Below are 21216 nucleotides of genomic sequence, written 5' to 3'. Positions count from 1 at the left end.
TAACTCCTGAAAAATTCAGCTAAATGTAATTGAGACACATTGTGTTTGGGGTTTTGTGTTCAGATTGCTAGTTTGTTTATTCTTTCAAGGGATGTGGGCTTCACTGGCCAAGCCAGTATTTGGTGACGGTTCCTAATTATCTTTTTGAGAAGGAGGTGGTGATCAGCAGTCCTTGGGGTGTAGAGGTGCCCATAGTTTTTATAGGGAGGGAGTTCTAGGAGTTTGATCCAATGACACTGAAGGAACGGTGGTATTTTTCCAAGTCAGGACAGAAATGGCTTTGAGAGGAAATTGCAGGGGGTGGTGTTCCTATGTATCTGCTGTCATTGCCCTTCTAGGTAGTAGAGGTTGTAGTTTGGAAGGTGCTGTCAAAAGAATGGTAAGGTCCTGTAGAGCATCTTGTAGATGGTACGCACTATACATCAGCACTGATGGGAGTGTTGAAGACGGTGAATGTGGTACCAATCAAGGGGGCTACTTTGTCCTGGATGGTAATAAGCACCTTGAGCTTATTACCATCCAGGACAAAGCACTAGAGCTGCACCCATCCAGGCAAGTGGGGAGTATTCCATCACACTCCTGACTTGTGCCTTGCGGATGATGGACAGGCTTTGGGAAGTCAGGAGGTGAATTATTTGCTGCAGGATTCCTGGCCATCATTGGACTCTTAATTCTGCCATTACAAGATTTGAACCCTGGTCCCCAGAATATTACCTGAGTCGCTGGATAAATAGGCTCGAGGTAGTACCACTAGGCCATCACCTCCCCATATTACAAGCAGTGTGTTGGCTATAACTACAGTATTGGTAATAATCGAAATCTGAAATAAAACCAGGAAGTGGTGGGGAAACTCAGCCGTCCTGGCAGCATCTGTGAAGTCAGAAACAGAGTTAATATTTTGAGTCTTATTCAAGTCTTCTTTGGGACTTCAGTAATCAGTGTGTTGGAGTTATTGGAATAAAATTCTGACTAGACAAGTACAAGCCTGGAGTCTAGATTAGAGTGGTGCTGGAAAAGTACAGCAGGTCAGGCAGCATCTGAGGAGCAGGAAAATCGACGTTTTGGGCAAAAGCCCTTCATCCGACCTTCTCTTGTCAGCTCTATATTTATACGATGAGTCCAGTTGAGTGTCTAGTCAATGGTAACTCCTATTATGTTGATTTTGGGGGATTCTTCAATGGCAATGCCATTAAACATTAAAAGGACCAGCTTCTCTCTTGTTTGTAATTTCCTGGGAGGAAAAAGGTCAGCCTGTCTATGTCAGAAGGAAATAACAAACCTTCTGTTAGGATGCTAGTTCTTGAATGGTAGGTTCTCTTTTTGTTTCATGAGTAAGTTTCTGTAACTCGCTCCATGTGTCATTTGAAAGGGTACACAAATAATATACCTGAGGCAGCAATAATGATTAACCTCTGATGAAAATCTATTGAAACTGAATCAATCATTTTGTGTCCCCACTAAATCCTATCCTTTTGGCAGGTGAAGCGAAATGGTTGCTACAAAGTGGGATTGTTATTCTTCTCCCACACGGCTATGATGGTGCAGGCCCAGAACACTCCTCCTGTCGTTTGGAGCGTTTTCTCCAGGTAAGCAGCCTCTACCAGAACCCTAAACTGTCCTCAGACAGCTATCAAAGTAGGACACCTGTTAATCCATGCTGCTCACCCTCCTTTTTCATTTTCCAAGTATAGAAAGAGATGATCCATATTCTCCATTTGGCATGAACTGACCATCTGCTCAACATCCAAGCGGCATCACAACAGAATTGACCACAGTCCCATGCAGTCTGTTTCCTACCACATCATAAGGCCTGGGGTTTGACACCACAGTTTGAAGTTTGCTTGAATAGATTCCAGGCTTATACTTGTCTAGTCAGAATTTTATTCCAATAACTCCAACACACTGATTACTGGAGTTCCAAAGAAGACGTGAATAAGACTCGAAATATTAACTCTGTTTCTGACTTCACAGATGCTGCCAGAACGGCTGAATATCTCACTTTCTGGTTTTATTTCAGATTTCCAATATTACCAGTACTGCAGTTGTATCCAATCCACTGCTTGGAATATGGGGAGGGTATGGCCTAGTGGTACTATCTCTAGCCTATTAATCCAGCGACCCAGGTAATATTCTGGGGACCTGGGTTCAAATCTTGTAATGGCAGAATTAAGAGTCCAGTGATGGCCATGAATGTATTGTCAAGTCGGGAAAACCCATCTGGTTCACTAATGCCCTTTAGAGAAGGAAATTGCAATTTTTACCTGGTCTGGCCTACATGTGACTCCAGACTCACAGCAATGTGGCTGACTCTTAACTGGCCTCTGAGCAATTAAGAATGGGCAATAAATGCCAGCCTAGCCAATGATGCCCACATCCCATGAACTAATTTTAAAAAGGTAGATGCCAAGTCTGGCATCTAACTGACTTCTGGATAGAAGAGAGGCTCGGATCATTGAGCTTTTAGATGGAAATTAAGTAATTGGTTTGGAATAGGAAAAAGAAGAAGCCATTCAGCCCTTGAGCTTTATTATCCCATTTAATCCGATCTCTGCCTCAATTTCACTGAATCGATTTAGCTCCACATCCTTTGAACTTGAATAAAAATCTGTGGAAATGGGTTTCTGCAAATCTTTTGTATGAAAGATTGCTCCTAATTTTACTCCAAAATGGTTTATTTTATAATTAAAGATGATATGCTGTGAGATTCACTGTTAGCGCATCAGTGGTATTAGACTAACTGCAGCGAAACTATGAAATCCTACTAACAATGTATTATCGCTTAACCTTTTACAATCCAGGTAACACCAAGGCAAGAATTTACAATTTTTATCAATTTAACCCTTTAACAACCATCCTGTTTCATTTCATGTAAATCTGCTTGGCAGACCTCAGAGGTTGATTCATCTTTCTTTATATGTGATGCCCAATATTGAAGGGGGAAATTGGTAGTTCCATTTCTTACATTGCTCCAATGACACCATTTTAAAAGCTCTTCATTAGCCATACTGTGCTTTTGTCACATCCTGAAATCAAGAAAGCTGCTGTTACAGTCCAACGTCTTTCCCTTTTTTGTTAAGCAGGATTGTCTTTTTAACAATGTCGGTAGACAACTTCAAAAGACTAAACTGGTGGAGAGCTAATGCAACACAGCGTTTATCAATAAACCTCCTTTTCTCCAACAGATGAGCGACAGCAAGGAGGAAGGCGTTGACGGGGACAATGTCAACATGTCCATTGTACATCCCACTACGCCAGCACAATACTTTCACTTACTGCGCCGGCAGATGGTTCGAAATTTCCGTAAACCTCTGATTGTAGCCTCACCGAAAATGTTGCTGCGTCTCCCAGTGAGTACACGTTACACTTTGATATGATCACTCAGATACTGGACAATATTCACTTTGTAAATGTTCACCTCGTTTGCAGTGAGCTTATTTGAATAGGTGGGAAGATGAGCATAATCATAACAGATATGCTTTGAAGATAATCATACATTTATAATCCTCCCTATGTGCCACTTTAGCCATGAAGTTAAGTTTATGTTATCATCAAAAGCTTTAGCACAATGTCTTCAGGCTCTACTGATGTTTTGAGAGCACATTTTTCCAGGTTTATACTTTAGTACTGAATGGGTAAGTGATTCATTGATATAGATGCTCATTTCTCATAAAGTTACATTCAAATGTGTGAATTAGGAGCAGAAGTAGGTGCCGTAAAGCTGCTCTGCCATTGTGTTTATATTTCAATTCCACATTGCCATCTATTCTCTAACCTTTGATACTCATGCCTAACAAGAACCTCTACCTTAAAAATATTCACTGAAGCTATTTTCTGAGGTGAAATTTCAAAGTTGCACAATCCTGTGAGTGAAAAAAAGTTCTCCTTAGCTTGGTCTAAAAGGGTGGCCCCTCTTTTTGAAACAGCAGCCCTTAGTCCTGGACTCGCCTACAAGAGGACACATCTTTTCCACGTCTACCATCTCAACGTCTTGTATATCCCAGTTAGGACATCTCTCATTCTTCTAACCTCCAATCTTCCCTTATAAGACAGATCAACTCAGTCCAGGTATCGGGCTATTGGAGCACCTCTGGACCATCTCCACACGTTGACATCCTTCTTTAAATAAGGAGACCAAAACCGAACACTATATTCGAATTGTGGTCTCTCCAATGCCCTGCATAACATCCTTATTTTTCACGATCCCTCCAGACCTCCCCCTCACTGAGGACGAACGACCAGTCCTCAGCAAAGGACTCACCTTCATCCCCCTCCATCCACGCATCAATTAATTTAATACACGCCATGACGTCGAACAATTCTTCCGACGCCTCCGAGTTTACTTTCACAATCAGGATTCCCATCCACCTCCCATGGACCCCTTCGCCCACCTCCAACACACTGCATCCACCTGGACATCCCGCGCTGGTCTATTACCTGCCCTCGACCTCTTCATTTCCAACTGCCGCCGGGACATTAACCGCCTCAACCTGTCGACCCCCCCCCCCCCCCACTCCAACCTCTCACCCTCACAACGCGCAGCCCTCCAATCCCTCTGCTCCAATCCCAACCTCACCATCAAGCCAGCGGATAAAGGGGGCGCAGTGGTAGCTGGCGCACTGACCTCTACACCGCTGAAGCCAAACGCCAACTCTTCCTACTGCCCCCTCGACCATGACCCCACCCGCATCACCAAACCATCAACTCCCAGACCATAGAGAACCTCATCACCTCAGGAGATCTACCACCCACAGCTTCCAACCTCATAGTCCGGGAACCCCGCACTGCCCGGTTCTACCTCCTTCCCAAGATCCACAAGCCTGACCACCCTGGCCGACCCATTGTCTCAGCATGCTCCTGTCCCACTGAACTCATCTCCACCTACCTCAACACTATCCTATCCCCCCTAGTCCAGGAACTCCCCACATACGTTCAAGACACCACCCACACCCTCCACCTCCTCCAAGACTTCCGTTTCCCCGGCCCCGAACGCCTCATCTTCACCATGGATATCCAATCCCTCTACAACTCCATCCGCCATGACCAGGGCCTCCAAGCCCTCCATTTTTTCCTCTCCAGACATCCCCAACAGTACCCTTCCACCGACACTCTCATTCGTTTGGCCGAACTGGTCCTCACGCTTAACAATTTCTCCTTCGAATCCTCCCACTTCCTCCAGACCAAAGGGATAACCATGGGCAAACATATGGGCCCCAGCTATGCCTGTCTCTTTGTTGGCTACATAGAATAGTTGATCTTCCGTAATTACACCGGCACCTCTCCCTACCTCTTCCTCCGCTACATTGATGACTGCATTGGCGCCACCTCGTGCTCCCCCGAGGAGGTTGAGCAATTCATCAACACATTCCACCCTGACCTTAAATTTACCTGGACCATCTCTGACACCTCCCTCCCCTTCCTGGACCTCTCCATCTCCATTAATGACAACCGACTTGACACTGACATTTTTTACAAACCCACCGACTCCCACAGCTACCTGGATTACACCTCTTCCCACCCTACCTCTTGCAAAAATGCCATCCCGTATTCCCAAGTCCTCCGCCTCCGTCGTATCTGCTCCCAGGAGGACCAGTTCCACCACAGAACACACCAGATGGCCTCCTTCTTTAGAAGACCGCAGTTTTCTTTCCCACGTGGTTAAAGATGCCCTCCAATGCATCTCGTCCACATCCCGTACCACCGCCCTCAGACCCCACCCCTCCAACCATAACAAGGACAGAACGCCCCTGGTGCTCACCTTCCACCCTACCTACCTTCGCAAAAACCAAATCATCCGCCGACATTTCCGCCACCTCCAAACAGACCCCACCACCAGGGATATATTTCCCTCCACACCCCTTTCCGCCTTCCGCAAAGACCGTTCCCTCCGTGACTACCTGGTCAGGTCCACGCCCCCCTACAACCCACCCTCCCATCCTGGCACCTTCCCCTGCCACCGCAGGAACTGTAAAACCTGCGCCCACACCTCTATCCTAGGCCGTAAAGAAGCCTTCCACATCCGTCAAAGTCTTACCTGCACATCCACTAATATCATTTATTGTATCCGTTGCTCCCGATACAGTCTCCTCTACATTGGGGAGACTGGGCGCTTCCTAGCAGAGCGCTTTAGGGAACATCTCCGGGACACCCACACCAATCAACCACTCCGCCCCGTGGCCCAACATTTCAACTCCCCCTCCCACTCTGCCGAGGACATGGAGGTCCTGGACCTCCTTCACCGCCACTCCCTCACCACCAGACGCCTGGAGGAAGAACGCCTCATCTTCCGCCTCGGAACACTTCAACCCCAGGGCATCAATGTGGACTTCAACAGTTTCCTCATTTCCCCTTCCCCCACCTCACCCTAGTTCTAAACTTCCAGCTCAGCACTGTCCCCATGACTTGTCCGGACTTGTCCTACCTGCCTATCTCCTTTCCACCTATCCACTCCACCCTCTCCTCTCTGACCTATCACCTTCATCCCCTCCCCCACTCACCCATTGTACTCTATGCTACTTTCTCCCCACCCCCACCCTCCTCTAGCTTATCTCTCCACGCTTCAGGCTCACTGCCTTTATTCCTGATGAAGGGCTTTTGCCCGAAACATCGATTTCGAAGCTCCTTGGATGCTGCCTGAACTGCTGTGCTCTTCCAGCACCAATAATCCAGAATCTTTTGTGTATTGTAAGTTCTATGGTTGAGTTACAACACTGTCTCCGCTAACGACTTAATGATTTACACTGTACAACAATTGGCTATAAAGCATTTGGAGACAAACATGGTCATGAAAGTTGTTGTATATTGTAAAATGTGAATCTGTGTTTCTAAAATTATCCTGAAGTAATTTTGGTGCTTTTTGTGAAAATAAGCAATTACAAATATGGAGGAAAACACAGCGAGTTTTGAGAAGATTTGTAGCTCAGGTTGAGGTTTTGGATGTAGGTTTGCTCGCTTAGCTGAAAGGTTCATTTCCAGACGTTTCGTTACCTTCAGTGGACCTCGTGCAAAACAATGCTGAAAATTCCTGCTACTTATATGTTTGGGTTTCTTTGGGTTGGTGATGTCATTTCATGTGGTGATGTTATTTCCTGTGGTGAAGTCAATTCCTGTTCCTTTTCTCAGGGGGTGGTAGATGGGTTCTAACTCGCTGTGTTTGTTGATAGAGTTCCAGTTGGAATGCCATGCTTCTAGGAATTCTCGGGCACGTCTTTGTTTGGCTCGTCCTAGGTTGGATGTGTTGTCCCAGTCGAAGTGGTGTCCTTCCTCATCCATATGTGAGGATACTAGTGAGAGATGGTTATGTCTTTTTGTGGCTAGTTGGTGTTCATGTATCCTGGTGGCTAGTTTTCTGCTTGTTTGTCCAATGTAATGTTTGTTACAGTCCTTGCATGGTATTTTGTAAATGACGTTAGTATTGCTCATTGTCTGTATAGGGTCTTCCAAGTTCATTAGCTGCTGTTTTATTTTGTTGGTGGATTTGTGGCCTACCATGATGCCGAGAGGTCTGAGTAGTCTGGCAGTCATTTCCGAGATGCCTTTGATGTAGGGGAGAGTGGCTAGGGTTTCTGGACGTGTTTGTCTGCCTGTTTGAGTTTGTTGCTGAGATATTGGCGGACTGTGTTCATAGGAAAACACACCCGGGCATTTCACGGGTTACACTATCTGTACATTGTCATTGGTGTCAAATATATCTATACAATGTGAATATTTAACAGCAAATATTTTATATTTCATCACATCATATAGTTGAAATAGGTATTTGATGTGGTTTGACTTGTCCTATAGCAGACCTGTTATGAATATAATATGGAAGTATTTCTGTGATATCTAACATTTCTGAACTTTGTGTTTTCTTTCCGAAGGCTGCTGTCTCCAGTTTGGATGAGATGGCACCAGGAACCACTTTTAAACCAGTTATTGGGGATTCATCAGTGGATCCAAAAACGTAATTTTTAAAATCTCTTTCCAAAATAGTTTCGAAACTCTTTTTTTTTCCAAAGACATTTCACAGTGAAGGTTTTTTTTAAAACAGCTACACAGGCATTTGTGTCCAAATTGATTCTACTATATAGGGACAGATTACTGCAGATGCTGGAATCTGTAATAAAAACAACAAGTGCTGGATATCATGGCAGGTCAGACAGCATCCATGGAGAGACAGCAAGCTAATATTTCAGGTCTACATGACTGATCATCACAATTGACGTAGAGTCATCTGGACTCAAACAACATCTTTGATGAAATGAAAAGCCAAAAGATATCATGTACATGTTGGAATACAAATATTCGCATCACAGCTGATGGTAATGCTGGGCAAGTCAATATAGTTGGTTACTGTCACGGTTAGTCACTGAATATAAGGGGACGTGGTAGAGTAACGAATAGCATCATGGAGTTAGTAATTCAAAACCCAGGTTAATGCTTGAATCCCACTCGTGGCAGATGATGAAATTTTGAATTCAATAAAGAGCTAACCAAATGGAAATACATAGTCAGGTTCACCAATATCCTTCTTTCAAAGAGAGGAAATCTGCTGTCCTAACTGATGTAGCCTACATGTGACTCCACACCCACAGCACTTGCTCTCTGAGCAATAAATGTTGGCTGAGATGGCAACACATACGTCCCAAGAATTAATTCTTGAAAAAATATACAAACAAAAGACTGCAATTGTTCTTTATAAGTTAATAGCTGGACAGAGTTTGTTACACAAAGAAAATAAAGCTATAAATAGATTTGTGTGTTTATACAGCAAAACAGAGGGGCATGGAAATATAATTATTTGTATATTAAAATACATAAGACAGTTTAGCAATATCTTAACAGCAAAACAAAGTTTCAATCCATTTCTCAACACTAATTTTTATAGAAACCCAATTCCAGAAAAATAATATTCCTATTTCAATTCTTTAGTTTCTTACTTAACTGATTCTCTTCCCAGTTCTCATCCCTGGACTTTTGAGATGGGTTTTTTAAACATCTTTCCAAGACTGTTGGAATGAGCATTTCTCAATTCCAATGGCCTAAAGCTATTTTCTCCAAAGTCTGATAATTTGACATTCTATAAATTCTCAGTCTGGAGATTTTACAAATAGACAAATAGAAAAGTGTTCTCCCTTCTGAACTGAACTCTTGATTCTTCTGAACTAAAGTCAAAAGCTAAACTAGTGGCTTTTGACTTTTTAAATACATAAATCAGTCACAAACTCAGCAATATAAACGTTTCACCTATTAACAGGACCAGTATTCTGCGAGGCAGTTGACAATCGCATATCTTATGGAAAATTATGTCTCCAGTTCACTAAAAAATCGTCTAACCTTGTTTTTTAAAAAATGGCCAACTACGCAGAAATGAAAATGCACATCTACCTCTATTTGAAAAATCTAAATCCAAAATGATGATAACTTACGACACACATTTCCCTCTCAAAGCATGAACGTGTATCCTTGTCTACATCTACATGTAAAGGCACAGTCTTTGTGTCTGTAACTTGTATCATTTTCAAGAAGTGCATTCATCTGAATTCCTACAAAGTAGTAAGGCATCTTTTTTTTCCTGTTTTCAGTCCATTAGGTTTTAAAATCACCTTTTAAAGTCTCATTATCACTGTTTTCCATTAACTTTTTATTCTCATGTCTTCAACATTGTACAAACCCTTACCTCTCTCCAATCTTCCGATACCAAGAGAATTTTAAACTGCCCAATCAGTAATTAATTGATCTTATCTTCTCCCCTGGCCTTGCTCAATATCCTGCATGTGGGCATTGGCCCTTTTTTGGATTTATTATTTGTTTTGTGTGCTAAACATGCAAATCATATCTCACACTATGAGTAATAAAATTGGCCAGAGAGATTTTTTTAACGTTGTGACACCATAAAGGAAGTATTCCAATGCCAGTCAAATAGGACTATTTATTCAGATTCATATCCTTGGTCCTGAATTCCTGTCAGGGAGTCAGTTAGCTGGACAGCTGATTTGTGAGGTAGTGATAGCACCAACATTGGGAGTGCTAGGTTCAAGTCCCAGCTCCTTCAGAGATGTGTAATAACACCTCTGAATAGGTTGAGAGGACAATATCAATGATTTTTCTTTCCAGATGAATTTGCTTAAAATCACATTTTTCCTTTACATTTCACATTTGCAACAAAGTGGTAATTCAAGTGAATGCATTAATTAGTCAGGTAGGAGAAAGTGAGGACTGCAGATGCTGGAGATCAAAGAGTGTGGTGGTGAAAAAGCACAACCAGTCAGGCAGCATCTTGAGGAGCAGGAGAATCGATGTTTCGGGCATAAGCCCTTCATCCTCCTTCCTGATGAAGAGCTTATGCCTTGAATGTCGACTCTCCTGTTCCTCGGATGCTGCCTGACTGGTTGTGCTTTTCCAGCACCACACCCTTTGGCATTAATTAGTCAGACAAGTTAACATTTGTTGGGGAAAAATACAAATATGGTGTTTTGAGTTTTGTTTCCCTGTGTTTTAAAACCTAAAGGCCAGTTGTTAGCTCTAATGCATTTAGCAGCTTGAGTTGTGCATGCTTGGAAACCATGGCAATGCATTCTTCACCGACTTAAGTGTAAACATTGTGTGTTTAGACAAAAATTCTACTTTGCAAACCTGAATGATTCTTCCCAAAAGATTTGCAAGAACAGAATGTGATAGTATTGGGGTATTGTCAGCCTTTTTGCACTTTTACAGGTAGATGTCAGAACTTCTGTAATTATTCAAATACATGTTTAAATATCTAAAACAATTCTGAACTGAACAAATGAAGATTGCCAATTCTAGTATTTGAAAGCATTCTGTTTCTTGGTCTCATTGTTTAATATATCAGGTACTTTTATGATGTGGTTATGCCACCTTACGCTGGTCTTTTAAAATCCACTTTTTGTGAATTCTTATTTATTTCAGGGTAACTCGAGTTGTGCTATGTTCTGGAAAACACTATTATACACTGGTTAAACTCCGAGAATCTTTAGCAGAGGCGGGACAGAACTCGGCACTCGTCAGAGTAGAAGAACTTTGTCCTTTCCCCTTGGAGGCACTTCAGCAACAAATGGAAAAATACAAAAATGCAAAAGGTCAGGGCTGATTAACAAATATTACATTAACTTTGAACACAGCGCAAACTACATACCCTCTCAAAACATTGTCCACATGTGAGCTGTCAGTTCCTCCCCCTTTCCTAGTTAGTGTAATTTTTTTTAATGCATTTTTTAGAAGTAAAATGTTGACACCTGTTACAGACCACTGGGGAAACATGCTGTTAATCAAGTCTCACCATTCCTGATAAAGATTTTTTTAAGGAACACACTGTACCCCAATTTACCCAACTGTCAGATCTAGATTAATGGAAAGCGAACACTAAATTTCTGTAGGAAACAAGAATGATTATAGTCTAATTATTTAAAATAAATAGATATAAACAATTGGTACATAACATTACGAACTAGAATTCTAATCCCCTTATAAATACCGAATAAAAGCCAAAAGAAATGCAGATGCTGTAATCAGAAACAAATACATAAGGTGCTGGAAAAGCTCTGGAGGTCTGGCAGCAGAGGTCTGTGCATTGAAATCAGAGTTAACATTTCAGTTCCGGTGACCCTGTCTCAGCCCTTGTAAACACTCCCTGACACAAATACACACAGATAAATAAATAGATTATTAGCGGAGGAAAAAGAGTCAGGAAAGTCAGTTCAGTGGTCTTTGCCTCCTGATCTATCTTCTGTTAGCCAAGCCCTTTGTGTTCAGGTGTCTTTTTCTGGGAGTTTCCACTGGTTTGTAAGACGTGCAGAGTAACTGATTCACTTGGAAAATGTCTGATTTATTAATTTAAAATTCAGTGCACAGCAACTGTTGCTGGAAAGGGAAGCTGGTTTTATTTAAGTTGAAACTGAGTTTTGTTTTATTGTAGAGAATAGGCAATTTTTACTGGGGAGAACAACACAACCTTCTCTGTCTTTCTGTTTCGTTTCGAGTTCCAACTTGCTCAGTTAGCTGAGAATCACCTCCCTGGCTCCTGATCATCTGCACACTATGGGAACCCATAGCTGCAAAACAAACTTTATAATCAATGTCAAATTCCTTGCTGTGAAATTCTGCCGCCCTCCTGGTAAATCTCTGTGTTTAAAAACCATTCTGTTTGCAGTTCACACTTTTTAAAGACACAAAAGAAATAAAAGATGCTGCTCTGACACACCAAGCATTCATTGACTTGACAATTTGCCCAAAGGACATGTCATCCCAGAAATTGGTTGATGAGTTCTTTAGCAATGGATGAGACACCTGTCATCTCAGAACATAACTGCTCACTATTTATTATACTTTACTAACATATGAATAAAATTTTATGGCTATCAGTAATATTTATTGTTTTAAACATCAAAGTTTCTTGAAGAAATTATAATTCCACAGCATTTGTGCAGTTGCCTTTAATGAGCTCTTTGGGGGTGGAGGGGGGGGTGTTCAATATAAAATTGTCAAATTCCTGTAGCATGGCATCAGGCCATCTGGTCTATTGACTGGTCCACACTGACTGAGAAGAGCATCCCACCCAGATCTACTCCACCTTATCCCTGTATTTTCCAAGCTAATCCAACTAGCCTGCACATCCCTGGACATAATGGGCAATTTAACATGGCCAATTCACATAACCTGCACATTTTTGGACAGTGCTGCATGTTTGATTTTTGATAGACAAATCGTTTTTGCAGTCTCCACATCCTGTTTGACTCTGAGCTGAATTTCCAGCTGTATTCTATCCATCACTAAGATAGTCTTCTTTTTATCACCAGCATTGCTCAACTGTCAAGCTTTTGTTATCTCGCAGTTAGGTGTTTCCCTGGCTAGCCTCCCACTTTGAACTCACCACAGACCAGAGTTCTTTCGAATCAGCAGCACACATCCTAACTTGTCCTACCTAAGTCCCTCCCTACTTTATCCTCACTGTTTTCATTGACCTACACTGGTTTCCTTTTGACAAACACAAATGTAAAATTGTCTACATGCTCATAGCTCTCCATGGCTTCATCATTGATAGGATTTCATAGAATCCCTAGAGTATGGAAACAGGCCATTTGGCCCAACAGATCCACACCGACCCTTGAAAGAACCAGACCCATTTCCCTATCATATTACTCGACATTTATCCCTGGCCAATGCACCTACCTATGCATCCCTGATAGGTCAATTCAGCATGGCCAATTCACCTAACCTGCACATCTGTGAATTGGGGGAGGAAACCGGAGCACCTGGAGGAGACTTACACAGACATGGGGAGAATGTGCAATCTCCGCACAGTCCTCTGAGGCTGGAATTGAACCCAGGTCCTGGCACTGTGAGGCAGCAATGCTAACCACTGAGCCACCCATCCTCTAACTGTGGAACCTCCTCCAGCAACATAATCCCCCAAGAACTTCTGACTCTAGACTTTTGCATGGCCTCAGTTCCCTTTGCCCCACCATTGGCAGCAATGCCTTCAGGACATCAAAACCTGACACTTTGAACACCCTCCCTATATCTCTTGGCCACAATCTCCACCTCTTTGTCCAAGGTTTTCATCACTCCTCCTAATCCCTCCCTTCTACAGCTTTGTGTTACTCTTTGGTTTTGCTTCTGTGAAGCCCCTTGGGAGAATTTTCGACACAAATGGCATATTATAAATAAGCTTTGATGGTGGTTTTTAAAAAATATGAATTTATGGGATAAGGCTGGCTCTGGCCAATTGAGCATTTATTGCCCATCTCTAATTGCCCAAAGGGCAGTGAGAGTCAACGACATTGTTGTGGATCTGGAGTCACATGTAGATCAGATCAAGTGAAGATGGGAGATTTCCCTTCCTAAAGGACATTTGTGAGCCAGATGGGTTTTTCCAACAATCTACAATGGATTCATAGTCGTCATTAGACTCTTAATTCCACATTTTCATTGAATTCATATTCCAACATCTACAGCAGTGGGATTCATTACTGGGTCTCTTGATTCATAGTCTACCGATAATACAACCAGGCCAGTTCCCCCCCTCGTGTTGTGAAAATTTGGCTGTACTCTTGTTGTTACAACATGGAGACCAAAGCAGCCTTCCTTCTTCTATATTCACAACACAGTAAAATAAAACCCCCAAAGAGCCACTCCAATGGTTCCTAACCTTTTGAATGACCAATCCCAGACTTTGTGAATCATTTCTAGACATCGGTTTTGCATCTCAAACAATAAACTAAACAATTTATTAAATACAAATTAACATTAGCAGGGAGAAAGTTCAACAGCATGGCAAGCTGGTTAATGAAATATTTATTTTCTGCCTCCATTCACACAAAAGACAGATCATTAAAAGCACAATTTAGGGATAAACATAAGAAAATATCAAAACTAGCCAGATTGCTTAAATGTCCTTTCTGATGGATTGTTCACAAGTATAATTGTGCACTTCTTGGCTGTTTATCCTGAAATGTTGATCACGGTCACTTTCTTAGTTCACCCAAGCAAAGGCAGCAATTCTTACAACTCCGTTTTCTTCTCTTTGAATTTTCGGAAACTAGTATCTCAGATTAGGCAAGGAGCTTTCAAATCTTCATGCTCTCTCAGCAGTAACTCAGAACAGTCTCTCCGGAAACATAGCTCAAAAAAACCTGTAATTCTAGTTCCACGCTGACAGACTGACTGACTCTACCTGAGGTCTCAGTTACCATTCAACAACTGCCATCTCCTTGAACATAGTGCTTGCTCCAGGCTTACAGGAACCAACTCCCCGATACTGACCTCATTGTATTGCCAACTTTTGCTAACTGTTTAATACAATGAAAACAACAAATGCAAGAGATCACAGCAGGTCAGACAGCATCCAGACAGAGAGAGAGCAAGCTGATGTTTCAAGTCTAAGATGACTCTCAAACAAACAAAGTTCACCCGGTCTGTTCTTTTTATCCCAAGCAGTCCCAAGGTCCATCAGTTATTTCCAGCTCATAATTCAGAATTGGTAAAAGAATAAAATAATGAAAGGTCAGCAGGGTTTCTAACATTGTCCTTTCTGACAACTCACTCTTTGTGGTTTGTTTTGGTTCTGACTTATTCTCCTGTGAAGCATCAATTTTGTGTGCTACATAAATGCAACCTCTCATCATGCACATTCCCAACTTCTCCTCGAAAACATTCAATGTTTTAGCCTCAACATTTTTTCCCCCCACACCAATGACAATCTAATAAATCAGCACCCTCTTCCCATGTTGTATAAATTAGTGTCTCTTTTCCAAGTCTGGTTTCTCACATCCCAGTGCTGATGAATGTTTCAGATTTGTGTCTCCTTTTTGCAAAATTTATATTTTGTCTTCTCCTCTTCTAATTAGAGAGATTGAGACCCAGTTTAGCTGAGCCACTGCTGGCATCACTGAGATCATCTTGAGTGTATCAGTTTTAAAAACCTTCCTAATCTAAGTTCCATATTTGGTCAACATATCGATGCTTTGAAAAAACTTGAATCTCAAACCACTTAATGTATAACTTTTAAATACACTGTAACATGTTGGCAAACACAACAGCCAAGCTGCCGAGGACAATCTTTCACATGTAATGAATACTAAATTTGGAAATTATTTTCCAGACTTTATATGGAGTCAAGAAGAGCCAGAGAACATGGGCCCATGGTTTTTTGTATCTCCCAGGTTTGACAAACAGTTAGCATGCAAGGTAAGCTATCGTACATCTATGTAATTCTCAAATGTTAATACTTGTTTTAATCAAATGGGATATTTTTATTTGTTTTGGGTTGAAACAGCAGTTTTGAAACTGGGCTCACATGGATGTGGATCCAGTTCCCACTCTTACTTACAAAGAAACAAGAACTTGTACTTTCACAAATTCAGGACATGTGAAATTTCTTTATAATACTGGCTACATACTCCATGATTATGTCAAAATGGGCCTGCTAAGTAGTTTCTTAACCAGGTTTGAATAGTCAGAATTGTTAGGGGTCCTCCAAGCCTATTCATGAAGAATACATCAAGAATGGAATACTTTATGGAAACTATTTATTGCTTGACACAGAGGTTATATCTCTCATTAAAACAAGTGTCTCTAGTGCTGGCTAGCTCTTCTTTACATACACATCTAAAGTGTTTTTTTTAAATCAACCTGTTCAGAGATGGTATAATACATGTCTCTGGCAGGATTGCTCCAGGCCTCCTGGCACAGAGGTAGGGACCCTAACAGCTGTGTCATTGAGATGTCAGTGTACAATTTACAATAACCAATAGCATAGTGCAAATCATATTTGACCAGCATTTGAAGCCTAAGCACATCTATTTTGCATGTGGCAAATGGATTATGAAATGATTGCAGATTAAACGTAGCTGTAATTTGCAAGCACATTTCATGTCTTTGTCCTTTCACTGTCCAGATGTGGATACTTTGCTGTTGCTTATCAAACTGATTGATTAACTCTGCCCACCCTGGGCATTGTTGTGCGATTTTCCAGTTCCAGTGGCATTTACTGAATGGAAATGACAGGAGGGAATGCACTTGTTATTGAGCAAGAACATTGCACAGTAAATATTTATTAGTATTACAAAACTCATGCATCCTAATTCATTCAAAACAAAAATTAATTCTTTATTCATGATTATTTTCCTAGTTAAAGTTGGTGAGCAGACCCTCTCTTCCAGTACCTGCAGTTGGAATTGGGACTTTACATCAAGAACAAAATCAAGACATTCTCACCAGAACCTTCTCCTGAAAAGAAAACCTTGTATTTCTGCTCTATGGTGCTCGATTATGAAAAGGTCTGACAACTTAAAATTGAGAGAATACCACTGAATTGAATTTTTTTTTATGAAATGTTACATTTTTTATTAAGGAAAATGGAATTTGATTTTCTTAAATCATGGAAATTATTACAACTAAATTCAGTCAAAATAAGAATTAAAATCCTGAGCTAGTTAAGAGTTGGGCATACAATGTGAACTGGAGTTTTGTAAGTAAATGTCTATGGTTTGGTGTACATGTTCTTGAGTTCCAAAAGCAAATTAATTCATGGCTTCTCAGCAGATCTTCTTCAAGATTTTGTTAATTAATTCAATTTAAATTCCCCAGCTATTGCAGCAGGAATTTAAGTATCCACACCTTTAGTCTAGGCATCTGGATTACTAGTCCTACAACAACTCTGCTGTCATCCTTGTATTTGGTTGGAGATAATTGAATAATGACAAGGGAGGTGTATGTCTACAGTTCATTCAGGGCTAAATAAAAGCATGTAAGCATTATTTAGAGCACTTGACTGTGCCTGTAAATCACAATTATTTGCATTATTTTTGGCTGTTAATTTATGCAACAAGTGTGTTTTCTGACATAGAGAATTATGAAACAGTGAGAAAAAAGTAATCCCATTTGATCTACTTTCTTCCCCAATGGATTTTGGTTACATTTTTTAGTTGAACAGTGTGGAAGTGAGGTTAACAGAGTAGAAGTCATTTTTACCAATTAGTTTGCATTTCTCTAAATCTAATTTTAATGTGTAGCCTACTAATGGGCATAATTTTAAGGTGGAGTGGTAGCATTTGGTTAAACTGGTCATTTTTTAGTCGGGGAATGCATGTTATTTAGACTTGGTAATGCAGTTTTTGAGAAGATTTATAGATCAGGTTGAGGTTCAGGTTGTAAGTTTGCTCGCTGAGCTGGAAGGTTTATTTTCAGAAGTTTTGTCACCATGCTAGGTAATATCATCAGTGAGCCTCCAGTGAAGTGCTGTGTTATATTCCACTTTCTGTTTGTGTGTTATGGTCTCGTAAAGTGTGATATCATTCCGGTTCTTTTTCTCAGGAGGATGGTAAATGGGGTCCAAATTGATGTGTTTATTGATCGAGTTCCGATTTGAATGCCAGGTTTCTAGGAATTCCTGTGTGTCTCTGTTTAGCCTGTCCTAGGATGCATGTGTTGTCCAAGTTGAAGTGCTGTCCTTCTTCGTTTCTAATGATACTAGTGAGAGTGGGTCATGTCTTTTGGTTGCTAGTTGGTGCTCGTGTATCCTGCTGGCTAGTTTTCTGCCTGTCTGTCCAATGTAATGTTTGTTTAAACATATTACCATACATCAAAGACATCGCTGAAATGACTACCAGACAACATGTGGGCAGCACGGTGGCACAGTGGTTAGCACTGCTGCCTCACAGCGCCAGAGACCCGGGTTCAATTCCCGCCTCAGGTGACTGACTGTGTGGAGTTTGCACGTTCTCCCCGTGTCTGCATCGGTTTCCTCCCACAGTCAGATGAATTGGCCATGCTAAATTTCCCGTAGTGTTAGGTAAGGGGTAAATGTAGGGTTATGGGTGGGCTGCGCTTCGACGGGTCGGTGTGGACTTGTTGGGCCGAAGGGCCTGTTTCCACACTGTAATGTAATCTAATCTAAAAACTCTGACCCCTTGGCATCATGGTAACCCACAAACCTATCTACACACAAATAGCGGCTGATGAATGTAAAGGACCCGATACAAACAACCAGCAAAACGAATGTCATTTACAAAATACCACGCAAGGACTGTAACAAACACTACATCTGACAGATCAGGCAAAAAACTAGCCACCAGGATAAATGAATATCAGCTAGCCACCAAAAGACATGACCAATTATCCCTAGTACCATTACATACAGACAAAGGACACCACTTTGACTGGGACAACACATCCATCCTAGGACAGGCTAAACAGAGACATGCACGGGAATCCCTAGAGGCCTGACATTCAAACTGAAACTCATCAATAAACACATCGATTTGGACCCCATTTACCAATTCTGAGAAAAAGAACCAGAGATGACATCACCCATATTAAGAGACCATGACACATAAATAGAAAGCACTTCACCGAAGGCTCACTGATGATATCTTGCATGGTGACAAAACGTCTGAAAAAGACCTTCAGCGAGCAAACTTACAACCTATACTTGGTAACATACATTCCTCATTTTTCTCAGTGCAGACAACTTCCTGTTTAAACGGAGTGAATGTAAATGCTCCAGTCACAGCGCAAGACTTCAGGAAGGTGAACAAAAGGGATGACTCTTCTGCTGCAAGAAAATACAAACTACTAATAGTCAAATTGATTCGGTCTGAAGAAGTGCTATTGTTGATGTGAACTATTGTCCCTTTGTCTGTCTGCACCACTGCTTAACTTGATCCGCAGCAATATACTGTTGAATTTGTGCGGCATTCCTGATGTAACCGGTCATCTAACAGCTTTGAATAGAACAGGTTAAATTACCAAACTCAGAGGTCAAAACTTAGAGAACAGGCTTTAAGCCAAAATCAAAAAGCTCATATATTTTGGAGGTAAATGCAATAGTACAGAATTTGGATCATTGTGTCTGCAGTGATTTATTTTAAGAGCAATTCCTGTCCGTCCTCCAACAACTTCCTTCCCTGTCCACCTGCAATTTTTAATCCTTCAACTACTTAGTGCTGTCAAGATTATTTTCTGTGGTGGACATGGGCAGACTCTGCATTGTGTAGCAAATCAAATCACTTAGAGGTAAGTGTAAACTTTCACAACAAAATGGTAGTTTTTATTGGCAGGGAGAGGAGGAAACGTTTGCTGGGGTTCCACATAGCAGGAATATAATCATTGAAACATCAGAGAAAATATGCATTATAGGTTGCAGTAGGAGTTAAAGTCTTACTGATCCTGGAATCATTAAAATTGTTACATCACAGATGGAGGCCATTCAGTCAATCAGGTATGCCAGATCTAAGAACAACTTTGCTCCCCACTATTTTTCCTGTGGCTCTTCAGGCGTTTTGAATAAATGGAATCTTTCTCTGCATGATGTACATTGAAGTTCTGGAAATACTTTATGTTGAATTGAAACATTAAATGTCCTGATATTAATGTTCTTATGTACTTGGCCTTTTTCTTTTGTAATGAAAATTGGACAACGTGACATTGGATACATAAAATGTGACATTGAGAAACAAATTGCTGACTAAGAAAAGGGGGTAGAGTATTTGCTTTGGACATAACATAGCCTGCACATCCCTATGTAACATGTGATAATTTAACATGGCTAATCCAACTCACCTGCACATCTTTGGACTGTGGAAGGAAACCTACAGACACAGGGATAACGTGCAAACTTCACAGTCACTCAAGGCTGGAAATGAATCTATGGTGTTTCCTCCGGCATTTATAGTGGCATGTCCCTGCCGCTTCCGGTTGTTAGTTTCAGCTGTCCGCTGTAGTGGCTGGTATATTGGGCCACTACAGCGGACAGCTGAAACTGACAACCGGAAGCGGCAGGGACAGGCCACTATAAATGCCGGAGGAAACACCACAGAAGCGCTTCACAGGAGGCTCCCAAGCACTGAGGATGTCACCTAGACAGGGGATGAAACGTTTGCAACAAAAACTTCCAGCTCGGCGAACAGAACCACAGCAACGAGCACCCGAGCTACAAATCTTCTCACAAACTTTGAAATGAATCTATGTCCCATTACTAACCACTGATCCACCTGTGGAAATTGCAGCCATAAGTGTGGCAATTAGCTGGCTAAGTTCAAATTTCTGTAAATTTATTACTTGTATCATCAACTTATCCATGAACCCATGCAATCATGTATGTTGAAATGTAGTTTTTCTCCCCTCCAAGTTCTGCTCCATTAGTCTAAAAGCAATAATTTAGGGCAGTTTTATTATACAGCTATGATGGGTGGGAATTCCTTCAAGCCTAAAATTATCTCAAGTAGATTAGGTTAAAAAAAATCACACAACACCAGGTTATAGTCCAACAGGTTTATTTGGAAGCACTAGCTCTTTCATCAGGTAGTTGTGGAGCAGGACCAGAAGACACAGAATTCATGGATGTAGGTTTGCTCGCTGAGCTGGAAGGTTCATTTCCAGACGTTTTGTTAACCTGCTAGGTAACATCTTCAGTGGGCCTCAGGCGAAGCACTGCTAATAAGTCCTGCTTTCTATTTATATGTTTGGGTTTCTTTGGCTTGATGTCATTTCCTGTGGTGACATCACTTCCTGTTTTTCTCGGGGGGGGGGGGGGGGGGGGGGGGGGGGTGATAGATGGGTTCTAACTCAATGTGTGTGTCGATAGAGTTCCAGTTGGAATGCCATGCTTCTAAGAACTCTAGTGTGTCTTTGTTTGGCTTGTCCTAGGATGGGTGTGCTGTCCCATTCGAAGTGGTGTCCTTCCTCATCCATATGTAAGGATACTCGTGAGAGAGGGTC

The 21216-nt window shown here is 41.5% G+C and overlaps 2 protein-coding genes across 6 annotated transcripts in view; both read left to right on the top strand.

The window, feature by feature from the left end:
* The window catches only part of dhtkd1 (dehydrogenase E1 and transketolase domain containing 1), a 72593-nt gene that overhangs the window by 42947 nt on the left and 8430 nt on the right, over positions 1–21216 (top strand). For 2 of the 5 annotated variants that reach the window (XM_087999339.1, XM_087999340.1), the window contains exons 12-17: positions 1480–1586; positions 3183–3347; positions 7860–7942; positions 10909–11078; positions 15599–15684; positions 16628–19873. In XM_087999339.1, the coding sequence (XP_087855465.1) occupies positions 1480–1586; positions 3183–3347; positions 7860–7942; positions 10909–11078; positions 15599–15684; positions 16628–16729 (713 nt within the window). In that variant the 3' untranslated portion in view covers positions 16730–19873. Of the gene's footprint in view, positions 1–1479; positions 1587–3182; positions 3348–7859; positions 7943–10908; positions 11079–15598; positions 15685–16627; positions 19874–21216 lie in introns of those variants that run through there. The other 3 variants (XM_043714151.2, XM_043714149.2, XM_043714152.2) reach the window with 3 other exon arrangements.
* LOC122561861 (protein transport protein Sec61 subunit alpha) overlaps positions 16705–21216 on the top strand; it is a 35169-nt gene continuing 30657 nt past the window's right edge. Inside the window, exon 1 of the mRNA XM_087999341.1 lies at positions 16705–16775. The gene's annotated coding sequence lies outside the window, so the exon portion shown is untranslated. The remainder of the gene's footprint in view (positions 16776–21216) is intronic.

This window comes from Chiloscyllium plagiosum, unplaced genomic scaffold (genome assembly GCF_037043375.1).
Source record: "Chiloscyllium plagiosum isolate Xiang-an unplaced genomic scaffold, Cpla_swu_hap1 HiC_scaffold_23, whole genome shotgun sequence".
NCBI classification, from domain to species: Eukaryota; Metazoa; Chordata; class Chondrichthyes; order Orectolobiformes; family Hemiscylliidae; genus Chiloscyllium; species Chiloscyllium plagiosum.
This window is presented reverse-complemented; position numbering and strand designations above follow the sequence as displayed.